This window comes from Drosophila biarmipes, chromosome 2R (genome assembly GCF_025231255.1).
Source record: "Drosophila biarmipes strain raj3 chromosome 2R, RU_DBia_V1.1, whole genome shotgun sequence".
In the NCBI taxonomy this organism is placed as follows: Eukaryota; Metazoa; Arthropoda; class Insecta; order Diptera; family Drosophilidae; genus Drosophila; species Drosophila biarmipes.
In genome coordinates, this window is record NC_066615.1 from 22,216,562 (window position 1) to 22,229,181 (window position 12,620).

The following is a 12,620-nucleotide window of genomic DNA, read 5'->3' on the forward strand; positions in this document are numbered from 1 at the left end:
GCGGAACTAGGAGTCCCTTTTCCTTGCCGACGAAACAAGAGCCGAAGCGCGTATTCCACTTGTAGCTACTCCCACTAATTTTCAATGCAATTGAAAATAAAAATTTAATGGCTTAAATATATTAAAAAATTAAAGTAAATTTGAATACTAGAATTTACAATGACAACGACCAATGACACCGCCAATTGTTCCCAGTGCAGGAGCTACTCAAAAAGTATCTGGAGAGCGCCGCGGCTCAACTAGCCGTCTCGCTCGCTCTGCCGCAACCCTCGCTGGGTGGGCGAACAAGTGCGGAGCGACCAAGCGGTCGTCCCGCTCCCACCCGCGAACCGTGGCCATCCGAGCAAGAGGCAGTGCTCGTTTCGTTCAATTGTTTTTCAAACCTCGTTCGGAACGGACGTGTGCGCGCTCTGAAGTACAGAAAGTGAAAAAGTGTGTGACAAAGTGCAAATAAGCCACAACGCGCATGTGGAAATCAAATCAAAGTTAATTGAGAGGCAGAAGCATCAGAAATTGTTGTGTACATATCGGGCATACCGAGCGTGTGCCAGTGTTGGTGTTGGTGAGGTTCCCCCAATCGCAGTGGAAAGTATGCAAACTGAATGAAAAACTCGAGCGCAGTCGGCCAGCGTCGAATTGGAAAAGAGTAGCTCGCATTGGGGACACGCAGAGGTGTCTCGAGCTCGAAAAAGGTAAAATTCGTTACACAAAACGACGCCAGAAGGCGATTAGCGATTTCTTGTCCCAGTGTGAGTGTGTAATTTCGGGGCCCTGTGTGTGTGCGTGGATTTACTTAATTTTTTCTCGTGTATGTGCACTGTAAAAATAGCTGAAGAGAGGGCGAGAGCTAGAGCTCTCTCGGGAGAGACAACGGCGACGTCATCGTTCACGCAGTCGTTTCTTTCTTTCCTTTTGTGCTGCTGCTGCTGCTGCCGTGCTTCCTCTCCTCCTCGGGCTGTCTGCTTTGTGGTTGATCTTTTGTTTTGAAACTCTTTATCTACGGCTGTTCTGCTGTTCCGCCGCCCTGTGTGTGTGCGTGAGGCGATCTGCTCTCCCCCAGTTCTTGGCTCTCTTGTTCTGGCCTCACCTTTTGCCCCTATTCGTACACGTAATTCCCGCAGATATCGGGCTCAGCTGCTTTTTGTTTTGATACGCGAAATCCGCAATCAGCCAGCTATCTTCGCAGCTAAAAAACAGAAAGGTCGAGAAAAAAACCTGTTTTGTTGTCCAAAAAGCGAGCTGAACAGCATGCCAATATCTGGGTGTAAGGCGTCTAAACCGCCGCCTGAAAAAGCATCAAACTTTCCATTACCCATCGAACTCACTTGTTTTTTCGCCCGAGAACATGACTAACGGCTAATTGCTCACTTGCTCAGCTGTTTTTTGTCGCAAGATTTGGACTGTTCTCACCCCGCGGCCAATGATAGCTGTTTCGCACCCACCTAGGTGCTCAGATTCCAGTCGCCGCACTTAGTGCCACGCATATATTGCACTTTACTGGCGCCTTGCCTTGTTTTTGTTGCCAGGCACCCGCCAAATTCAGTTTCACTTGATACTGGCTGGCTTATCAGTGGGCAGAGTTCGCCCGCGATTGGCAAGGGGCGAGCGGGGGCTCCCGGGGGGCTCCAAACAAACAAAGGCAGGCCTCCTTTTTGTTTAGTACGGGCACGGTGTCCGCCGCTCTCATTCAAATGGAAAAACAACAAGCAGCTCCGATTCCGCCCGCTGGCAAATTGCGATGCAGTGCACCCACTCCGCCTGGCAGCCAGCCAAACCACTTGTGCTGCCCGTGCTGGTTTCGCACGCAACACAAATCCTAATCTCAACTTAAGCAGCGCAAAAGTTCAAACTAAAGTGGCACAGAAAAAGGTAACCCATTCTCCGTTTACTTTAAAGATATTCAAGAGGAGAGGCATCGCATTTACATGACCCTTAGTATCATCTAACAAGCCTGTTTCTTGCCTCTTAAAAATCCCCCTAGTTATGCTTTCTTGAACAGAGAAACCCGTCTTCACACTAAATTTGTATTATGACGCATCTTTTTCCCAGCAAAACAGCACGCAAAACCCCCTTCAGCTTAATGAATTCTACCCAAATCTGATGTTATTATATTAATATTTTGCACCCCACTCGAATTCCTCCAAAATTGTATTGAACTAGACTTTGGAACAGGCCCAATGAACTTTCGAAAGCAAAACACTTTTGTTGGTATGCAAATGAAATTGGACTAATCACAGTTTGATTAGCTGGCAGTTCACACCTGTTCCATTGCCAAATTCAACGGCTCGGTGCCAAAGGGAGGCCTTTCCGCCTTGTTTGTAAACTAAGTGTGCAATCGATACGTTTAGTGGCTGTTTTATCTCCTGGGCTGAGTTCTGTTACCATAGCTGGGGCTCGTGGCTTTGTTTGATTGCCTTTGTCTGGGCGAACAGCTGTCAGCTGCTTTCAGTGCCCTCCCCCCATTTGTTTTGATTTTGCAGTTTGCTTTGTATTTTAGATGTGTCTTCCTTTGGATCTAGAAACTACGTCTCTTTTGAACACTGAAATGAAACATGTCCTAAATCTGAGGAGCATACTTTGGAATTCTTCCGGCGCAATTGCAGACGTCTCGGTTTCGGTCGGAGTCCCCAGCTCCCTTCTCTGTCTGCCTTACCCGCTGTCGCTGACCCAGTTTCCGTCCACCTTATGTATTTACATATGTACAAGCAAACAGACACGCCACACCACCCCGCCGAAGTGGGGCACTCACCGAGAGGGAAGTAGTTCTGCGTCGTACTGCCCGTATATTCCCCAGTTTCCCCAAAGTTTTCCTTCGCACGCCGCACATTTCGCCCAGTTTTTTCCGCTGGCTGATAAGGTCATTGTTTCAGCTTACTCATCGCGCTGCGATCTCTGCCTGATCTTCAATCTCTGACAATCGGTTCCCATTAATCGACCGATTAGCTCGAACCCGCCGAGCACTGTGTTCCGTGTTCCAATCAGTTTTCGCGACTGTCGCCTGACATTTTCCCTGGGGTAAACGCCGTTTATTTAAAGCCTTTTGCTATAAATAACGCTGTCGAAATAGCCGCCTTAGCTGCGATAAACCCCTCCGCATTGCCTTTTCGGCGTAGACAAGACAACGGAGTGAGTCACCCGAGTTAACGAACCTCCGGACACTTGATTTCTCGGTTCCTGGTGGTCCCCCGGCTGCATCTCATAGTTGCTGGGCGTATCTGCTGCCACTATCTGCATATCCAAAGGGAGATTAGCCGGTGCCGCCGTCTGGTCTCGATCAGGTAGTAATTGCAGGCCCAGCAGCTGGCAAACATGCTCTCCGCTATCTTTATGACGTCCGCAGTTCCCTGTTTGCGATCCGGATTAGAGGGCGGTGATAAATAGCGGCTGAGATAGGTGTGTCTACAACGCAATTCGCGAATCGTGCCACTTCGCAGCGCCTTGAATATGTTAATAGCTTGCCGGCCCACCAATTAGGGAACCTTTGATTCCAGAGCTGCGCTATCAGCTGCGGAGATTCCCGTTCACGTGCCCCACGCTTGACCAGTTCCCCGGAACCCTGTTCACGATCACCATGCCACTCCCCTGCTCCCAACTGATTTAATTAACAGCACGCCTCGTTAAGTGTTTTCTAATATGGCGCACGGTTCACCAGCTGACTTGATTGCCGTGTAGTATATGGCACTGCCGACTGTGTACTGTTTATAAGGAGAAATACAGAGATCTCTATCTGCGAGGGATGGATCAGTCGGCCACCAAGTGGCAGATTTCCTAAAGCGCACCCGAAATTGGCTGGGCGTGAAATGTTATTGATCTTTCGCCTGCTGGTTATTGATCTCTGAGGCTGTATACCCAGTACGGCTAAGGAACATAAGGCACTTTCTAGAGAAGAACTGTGATCTAGCAGCTTCTCCATCCCATCTCCACCTTGAATCACACTCGCAGCCGGAACACAATTTGCATTCTACGTAGTCGCGTGTCGAGTGTTCCGTGGCGGAAATGACATTGAACCCCTGAATGCACTTGCTCCCGTACTAAATGATATGTTGATGCGATGTGGGAACGAGAGTGAGAACCGGTTCCCGGGCGGTTGGTTGAACGACCAGGGGATGATTCAGGCCATCTGGCGATCAAGTGGGTGGCAGGTTAAGGCCATCTCGCACTTAACCCAGTTTTAACACATCTCCACTTCTATCTCCTTGCAGACTGAACCAAGCGGCAGCAGGATACGCGGATTTCCCAGGCAGGGCGACCAGCGGGAAAAGCTCCGGGGAAAGGAAAAGCGGCCAGCAATCGTTACACTGTTTCGCGCGGCGGGGAATGGTATATTTCTTGGGGGATTGGGGCATGGGAGATTCTGACTTGTCGTCATATCAGCAACATGTTCCAAATATACAGCAGCCGCAACGCATCCTTGGACATGATCTCCTCCTGCAACAGCAACAGCAACAGCAGCAGCAGCAGCTCCCGCAACAGCAGCAGCAGCAACAACAGCAGCAGCAGCAGCAGCAGCAACAACTTGTGGCACACATCTCCAGTAGCCTAAGCCAGCTACAGCCGCAGTTGCAGCTGCAGTTCGCCAGTGGTTCCAGCTTCCTGCCACAGGGCACGACTCCCTCGCCATCCAACCAGCAGCAGCAACATGCTGGCCCTGTCAGCAGCAGCAGCAGCAGCCTCGTAACTGCCAATCTCCAGCAGCTGTCGGTGAGCAGCAGCAACTCCAGCAGCAGCAGCAACAACAACGCCACCAGTGGCTGCAACACTCCCACCAAGCCGCAACCGCAGCAGCAGCAACTACTGCTCCCCGAAGCAGCTGCTCCGGCTGCCAAGTCCCTGAAGAACCCGCAGCTGAGCAAGGACCTCCTGGACAATGAGGACGAGGTGGCGTTGCACCCGCTCTCCAACCAGGTGAGTAATGGTATTCGCTGTGCTCAGTGTCATGTGTCGTCGCATCATTTGCTTATTCAGGACCATCTGTTGGGGCTCCATAAGATCCGATTTTTTTAGGATAAAAACCCTTATTTTGGCGTTAAATAACAAATGGAAGTGAGTTCAAAATGTTTCCTTTATTAACGCATTAAGTAGTGGGTTTTCCTTTTGCCCTCCCCAATCGAAGACAATCAGATGCCATCAGCCATGTATAAGTTTATTCCAGCCCTTGGGCTACCTCTTCTTGATCTCGGTGAGTAGGGCGCTGTAGAGGGACTGGCAGAACTCCTCGAGACCGGCGTACGCGTTCTTCTCGATGAACGCCTTGACCACCGCCCACACGGACTTGAGGAACTTGACCTGGGCGAAGACCAGCACGTCCGTGTACTCCTCGACGGTGGCCTTCAGGCAGAAGTGCATCAGGACGACGAAGGCGTCCGCGTAGGGGATCTCGGCATTGACGCTCTGCACGTCGATGGAGTACAGCTGCCCGGGTCGGCTGCACTCGCGCATCACCTGCGTCTCGGTGACCTTGGCCGTCTTGGGTCCAACGTTCGCCTGCAGAGCCACGGTCATCGAGACGATGCGCTCGTTCTGGCCAGCGGCGTTCCGCGTCCAGCCGCCCATGCGCAGGTCGGTGGACTTGCGCCGCTCGTGGAAGCCCTGCAGGAACGGCGAGGCGGAGAAGAGCATGTTGAACAGTGCGTCCACCCGCACCATCAGCCGCTCCTGCAGCAGCTTGCGGCCCTCGTGCGAGGCACTGCACCGGGCGGTCAGCTCGTCCGGGTTCCTGGTTCCTAGCATGATCGGGGCCGTTTTTAGTTTGAGTGATTTCGATGGGCTCGTATGTAGTGAGGTGCGGTCGCTCTTGGCCTGCTTCCCCCTCTTACCGGATATCTGCCGGACGTTCTCCCTGCTGGTGATCGCCGTGCCCGCCAGGGAGTTGCACGGCCTGTTCTGGGTGTGCAGGTGGCGGTGCGAGCGGCTTCTGTCCGTCTGGGTGAAAGCTGATTGCCTCGGTGATTGGACCGCGGGCTTCTTCTTCCCGCCCGCCGTCAAGTCGATCTTGGAGCGGCCCTTGTCGTCCTTGCCGCCCGTCGAGTTCCGGCGATTGCCCCAGAAGAAGCGATTCTTGGTGGCCGTGTCGGCTGAGGTGGGATCCTCGTCCCTGGTCTGTGGACCCCGACTGCTAGTGGCTGCTTTCCGGCGGGACGGGGGGCTGCGGCTCATCCGATTGCTCTTGCTGCTGCCCGCACTGGACGGCTTGTCCATCACCAATAGTTTTCCAAATCGCTGCTTCAGCCGGGCCTTGTGCGACTTCATATTCCCCAGCCAACCTTCATCGTCATCTTCAATTAAAACATTGTCAATGACCCCGTAAAACGAAACACTCAAATTTTGTCAGTCAGCTAAAGGAACTAAACAGATTCCAGGCCCAAAATTTCATGGGTGTCTGGAGTTCTTCACTCGAAAGTCTCTCGATAAGCTGGGCATTTTGGCCTTTTCGATTGCAGCCGAGAAGTGACGTAGGACACGATAAGATACCAGCAGTATCAGGGTTATGGCCACGCGCCGGTCATAAGGTTCCAAAAGAGACGACTTAGATTATGTTTACTATGAAGTAAAAACATAGTATCAAGAGTGTCTACAAAAAAGTGAGGAACGCGAGGATTTTTCGGGTACAAATCCGATCGTAAAGATCGCAAACAAATTCGCAGTGTCTTCAATATGTTCTAAAGAATTCGCATTCTCTACTTAAATATCTCATAAAGTATCCGCCGTTTTGTTTTCCAAAATGAATATGGTTCACAGGTTTTTGAAAAAGTTCAATTTGTTCTAAAGAATTCGCGTTTTTTCCTTTAAGGGGGTATGGTCTTTTGTTTTTAAGTACAAAACGGATATGCTAATTAAGAATGGTAATCGCAGAAAGGTAGTCATTGCTGTTTCTAGCCACCTCATTATCTTGATGCCTTGATAGCGCCCTAAATAACACACTTGAGCTTGTGGAAAGCGGATTAGATTTAGCACCATAAAGATAATAGCGTACCACCATCGTTGTTTATTTTGACCCCAAGCGTTTATTGTTAAACACTAATATATTTTCCCCTATTTCCCAGGTCGGAGGACACACTCGCCTGTTGCTGCTCAACCAGTCGACGGTGATCAAGCCGCTGAACCTGCGCGAATTGGACTTCTACCAGAACATTCCGCAGGACATACTGAAGTTTGTGCCCAAGTACAAAGGTAAGATACCGACTGTTTCACCACCCGCACCCAAAACTGATCACTCGTTTAAGTACCGATTATCGATTCTGTCGAAGCGCTTCATTTGCTCTTTCGTTTCGAATTAACTAATTCATACGACAAAAAGAAACAAAAAATATATATTAAACATTCCGAACCGCGCCAAGCATTTGTCATGTGTCTTGAGTTCCGAAATCGCCTATTGTTTATTGAATCGAACTTTTGTTTTTGTACTAACTCGCAACAAACAAAATGATAAAGCCAACAACCAACCAATTGCGTTTGCTCCTCTTGTATCGTCCCTAGATCAAACCAATTCAAATCGCATTCGAATATCATTTTATTTATAGTGTTTTTTGCTCTACTTTATGTCTAAAACAATGTGATATCCCTAGTGTGTAAGCTGAATATTAAAAATGCCAATAAACAGATCTTAAAAAAGAAAGAAAACAAAAAATGAGAAAAGAAAATAAACTGACGAATAGCAAAAAGACTGAACCATATACCATAATCTGTAGCCTTAACGATTTGTAAACGAAAGCGAGATCGAAAATAAAAGAACCAAGCGTTATAGCCGCCACATGCCACAGAACACTCTCTGACTCGACGACGCCTGGAACTAGTCACTAGTCCGGCCCTGGCTCAGAGACCCTTTCCGATAAACCCTTAGTTAGTAGAACAGACATCAATGGGTAAGTCGCAAACCAAACAAGAACTCAACCAACCTCCAACCTCCAACCCAAAGTAAAGTAACGTAGCTCTGAAACCATGAATGAAGCCCCTCCGTGAGGATGGTACAGTTTTTGCCAGCAAAAAGTGCACCATCGCTCGACTGGAATGGAGCAATTTACACCCACTGATGCACTCCCTCGATTCGGCGCCGGAGATGGTGGCCCGGATCGGGGGCGTGTCCCCGCCACTACATGTACGTCTATGCTCGTATTATCCAAAGGTTCGAGGTGCCTGCCCGACCTGACAGACCCGCTCGAGATCTGCCGCCGTACCAAGCAAACCTCGCCGAACCGAACCGAACCGGAGCCTCCGCTAACTGTCGGGATCGATCGATAGCCGGTAAAGGGAAGGCGTAGTGCCGCAGTACCGATCTGAATCTGAGTGTAAAGCATTCTTTTTTTTCCGCAATGCAACAGAAAATCGAGTTTTATTTTATGTGTTTGTTCAGAACGCACATCGTGCCGCCCTCCTCCCCTTTGTGTAGTCGTCGTCGCCGTCTCCACTCCGCTCCGCTCCGCTCGACTCATCTCGATATCGATACCGATCCCGATCCCGATCCGGGTCCCTAGCGATCCCGGTCCCAAGCGATCGGTTCCGCCCTGCTCTCTGTCGGTTAGAATGCGGGCGAGCCAAGTCGAATGGGTTTGTATGATTAAACACATCTATCTATCTATATTTACATATGTTAACCTACCAATACGCCACTCAAGTACGATACGATAGTTAAGATTATCCCAGTTTACAGTACGTTAAGCTAAGTTGAGGGACATCGAGGTATCCCATACTTCCACCTTCTTTTGCACCTGTTACTGCGTCGGTTCTGCCTTCTGTTGATCTGTTTGCACCACCTAGCTTAGGATAGGCCTAGTTATTAGCTCTTCTTAAACGCATAACATTTGAAGCCATCTGATTCCGTCTGATGTTGGAATGCATGAAGCACCGTCGAAAACTCATTGCACCAAAAAGAAACTGCCAAGAACTCTGGTCAGTTGATCAAGGAACCAGACCTTGATCACCGGCCCAGCGTTTCCATTGCCATCCTCCATGAGAGCTATCGTGTTTGTCTGTTCCGAAAAGCATCTCGTGTGTCTGCTAACCACGCTCGGGAACCGCTGCCCAGCCTCCATTGCCATCTTAATAATCCTCCTAACCCATTAAACCCGTGTCGATTCGATGCTAAACTGCAGAAAGAGAACTACAACCAGATGTTTAACAGTTGCTCATGTGCAAGTTAGTAATCCCTCCTTCCGGCTCGTCTCTGTGTCCATTCCAGGCGTCATGCAGGCCACCACCATGGGCGGAGTGAAGCTGGACAAGCGCTACTCGCCCAGCTTCCGGGACGAGGCCGCCGCCGTTCCCGTCCGCAAGATGAGCGCCTCCAAGAGGAAGCGGGACGAGGTGCTGAGGTGGGTACTTCACCGGAAACTAGGCCCGAACCTGGATTAACTTTTGATTTCCTTGCAGAATGAAGGTGCACAAGAACGGACAGGCAGCTGAGGTGATCAAGAGCATCTCCCAACTGGACAACACCAACAAGCAATGTAAGTTGCAGATGAAAAACGAGCTGCTTTCCCAGAAAACGATTATTAATATTGTGGTTATGGGGTTTTTCCCACAAAAATATTTATAGCTTGTTGGAAATGTAAAGTATTATCTGTTAGACTCCCATAAATCAAATATTTAAATGACCCGAAATGAAGGCTTTCAACAGAAAGTGCCCATGACTACAATAGGATCTTAAATCTTATTGTCGAATTCTTACGAACTACCAATGACGTTACTCCATTTTAAACTGTGTAACGTAGGGTATCAGCTTATAATATTTTTAATAATTTCCAAGCTTTTAACCTAATATCGATACCCTTCCTTGCAGACTTCCTTATGCTCGAGAACATCACCTCGCAGTTCCGCAATCCCTGCATCCTGGACCTGAAGATGGGCACCCGTCAGCACGGCGACGATGCCTCGGCGGAGAAGCGCTCCAAGCAGATGGCCAAGTGCGCGGCCAGCACCTCGGGATCGCTGGGTGTTCGCCTGTGCGGCATGCAGACCTACCTGGCCGACCTGGAGCAGTACGCCAAGCGGGACAAGTACTGGGGCCGTGAGCTGAACGAGGACGGCTTCAAGACGGCTCTGCACGACTTCTTCCACAACGGCTACCGCCTGCGCATTCGCGTCATCCGCAAGATTCTGCAGCGCCTGCTGCAGCTGCGCCGGGTGATTGAGAAGCAGTCGAGCTATAGATTCTACTCCTGGTGAGTCATAGCTGATTCACCCACTTGAATATGACACTAATGAGTTACTTATCGCCTACAGCTCACTGCTCATTGTGTACGAGGGCTTCGAGGAGAATCCGATGGCCTACCCGCCCTCCATGGGCGTGGACGAGTGGCCGGAGGCACCCAGGTCGGCCACCGTGCCCGGCACCGTCTTCGACTACCATCCGGAGAACAGCATAGACGAGGACGATCTGGAGGACGAGGACGAGGCGGGGCACGAGGCTGGCGACGAGCTGGAGGCGCACGACACCGACGAGGATCTGCATTTGGTGGCGGCCGACAGCGGCAACGCCTCGGCCACCAACAGCAGCACCGGAGGCGATGCCTGCAACTACGATGCGGATGCCTCGAACGACTCCAGCTCACTGCTCAACCTGGCCACCAGGCGACACCTGCACAAGCGTGGATTTGCCGAGGCAGCGGCGCGGGGCGTCAAGCAGACGGCGGCCAACAACACCACCACCGACGAGGAGGAGGAGGAAGAGCATCCGGCTGCTATGCCGCCGCCAAGGAGTTGCGGGGTCATGGCCGCCAAGGCGGCAGCGGCTGCGGCTGCAGCTGGTCTGGCCGGCAAGGGCCAGGGCGCATTCATTCCAATCTCTGAAGAGACAGTATTCCTGGACCCCGAGCCAGCGCTGCCCAGCGTGACGACCTCATCGCCACATTCCGGTGACTCGTGGATGAACTACAGCAGCAACAGCAGCGACGACTTCTCCGGCCTGTCGGAGCAGATCAAGGCTGTTGCTAGCGGGCGGCAGACATGTAAGAAAAAATTCGTTTAGGAAATGTATAGATTGTAAAACCATTTCCTCTTACTTGCAGGCAACAACAGCAGTGACGACGCCAGTTCTGATTACGAGAGCAGCATCATTGGACCCACAGAGGCCATGTTCAAGCGCTACAAGTCGCAGCAATCTTTCGACGCCGCCGCAGCTGCCGAAGCCGCTTCCTCCCCGCCCCTCACTGCCGGCAACTCCAGCATCTCCAACGGAGGCACCACAGTCCGCTCGCTGGTGTCGCCCGCCTCATCCAGCGCCTCCTCCCTCAAATCCGTAAAGGGTGCGGTGAAGAGGCTGCGCTGCAATGACGACGACCAGCAGTCGGCGGCCCTCGGGGAGTGCGACTCGAGGGAGGCCAAGAAGTCCGTGTCGGCCGTATCCTCGCCAGCCAAGGCGGCGCCTCAGCTGCGCAGCTGCGAGACCATCTCCACCAGCATCTCCAACCCGAACTCCCTGCTGGCGGGCCTGCTTCTGGACAACAACAATGAGCAGCGTCGCAATGCGGCCCTGCAGCACAGCTCCAAGTCGCTGGACATGTCGGCACCGCCCACGGATGACAACCAGTGCTTCGTGGACGTCCGCCTCATTGACTTTGCCCACACGGCATTTGTGCCGCGCAACGGCAGCATGCTTCCCACTCCGGCGGCAGCTCCAGTGCACCATGGACCCGACGGGGGCTTCCTCACCGGCCTGGACAGCCTCAACCGCCTGCTCAACGAGATCCTGGCCGAGGAGCGCATCTAAGAGCAGGAAAAAGAAGGAATATGAATATGAGAAGGCGAATATGAATGTGGGGAACTGGGGGGAACACAAGTTAAGAGTACAATTTGATTTCAGAATACCTAAATTGTTGTAGCAACATGCGTTAAATTATGAAACAAAATCAACTAATCTTTAGAAATTCGAAATGTGATTCAAGCAAACCTATTTAACAACCGGATATGGATATGTAGCCCCTAACTTTTAACCTTTAACCGACGCGTAACCTTAAGTGAAGGGTGGAGCGTGTTTCCCCGACTAATCGCAGCATTTGTGGAAAGCGAGGAGCAGAGAATTTTAAAGTAATTTGTGAACAAGTCGCTTCCAACCGTAGATGAAAGTAATTAGTTTCTTAGATTGATTGATTGTGCATTCTGCATTTCACATTCAGATCGAATATGAACTGTTTCGGCAAAAGTGCATATAAATTAACCTTCTTTCGAGAGTTCTCGTGGAGCACACCTAAACATGTATTGTACGTTCAAGCGAGGACACTCGGATCGTGCGTTTTTATACCTAGCCATTACATTACAATGCAAAATGACAGAGCGACAGAGCGTAATGATCAGTATTTCGTTGTATGTATCTATATGCTTAAAGTCCTAGCCCGTTTCCTTTTCCAATTGTAGTGTCACAGATTCGAAGAGCCAGAGTTTACTATATATATTATATAAAATACACGCAAAAACACATTTTTAAGTTAACGATTAAAGAGAGAAACGCTATTAATATATAGATCCTACAAATATTACTATTACTTATTGTGTAACTAGAGAATTAAATGGAAATCCGATTTATGTATATTTTCACTTAAGCACGTTTTAAAATTACAAATGTTCTACAAATTGCAAAATACCTTTAATGAATAAATAAATATGGAAAATTAATGATGGTTTCGTTT

At 50.2% G+C, this 12,620-nt stretch overlaps 2 protein-coding genes across 4 annotated transcripts; one reads left to right on the forward strand and one right to left on the reverse strand.

Moving 5' to 3' along the window:
- The first annotated feature begins 360 nt into the window (after positions 1–360).
- Positions 361–12,606, forward strand: LOC108022626 (uncharacterized). Of its 3 annotated transcripts, XM_017091673.3 has the most exons (9): positions 361–692; positions 4,203–4,320; positions 4,396–4,905; positions 7,044–7,170; positions 9,176–9,308; positions 9,367–9,443; positions 9,776–10,157; positions 10,219–10,943; positions 11,004–12,606. In XM_017091673.3, the coding sequence occupies exons 2-9, from the start codon at positions 4,318–4,320 to the stop codon at positions 11,702–11,704; spliced, it is 2,658 nt and encodes an 885-aa protein (XP_016947162.3). In that variant the 5' UTR covers positions 361–692; positions 4,203–4,317; the 3' UTR covers positions 11,705–12,606. The 3 variants fall into 3 exon arrangements, with proteins under 3 accessions (XP_016947162.3, XP_016947160.3, XP_016947163.1); XM_017091671.3 differs by having other exon boundaries at positions 4,203–4,905; XM_017091674.3 differs by lacking the exons at positions 361–692; positions 4,203–4,320; positions 4,396–4,905; positions 7,044–7,170 and adding an exon at positions 8,272–8,544.
- LOC108022627 (protein Aster-A) lies at positions 5,045–6,611 on the reverse strand. The gene is made up of 2 exons (XM_017091675.3): positions 5,817–6,611; positions 5,045–5,723 (listed from the first exon to the last, which is right to left on the reverse strand). The coding sequence occupies exons 1-2, from the start codon at positions 6,247–6,249 to the stop codon at positions 5,161–5,163; spliced, it is 996 nt and encodes a 331-aa protein (XP_016947164.1). The 5' UTR covers positions 6,250–6,611; the 3' UTR covers positions 5,045–5,160.
- Positions 12,607–12,620: the final 14 nt, after the last annotated feature.

Excerpts from the sequence above, each read along its gene's own strand:
- LOC108022626 (XM_017091671.3), top strand. The coding sequence starts at position 4,318 with ATGGTATATTTCTTGGGGGATTGGGGCATGGGAGATTCTGACTTGTCG. Across the intron at positions 9,444-9,775 it reads GGACAACACCAACAAGCAAT|ACTTCCTTATGCTCGAGAAC; the intron begins GTAAGTTGCAGA and ends CCTTCCTTGCAG. Across the intron at positions 10,158-10,218 it reads AGCTATAGATTCTACTCCTG|CTCACTGCTCATTGTGTACG; the intron begins GTGAGTCATAGC and ends TATCGCCTACAG.
- LOC108022627 (XM_017091675.3), bottom strand. The coding sequence starts at position 6,249 with ATGAAGTCGCACAAGGCCCGGCTGAAGCAGCGATTTGGAAAACTATTG. Across the intron at positions 5,724-5,816 it reads GAACGTCCGGCAGATATCCG|GAACCAGGAACCCGGACGAG; the intron begins GTAAGAGGGGGA and ends CGATCATGCTAG.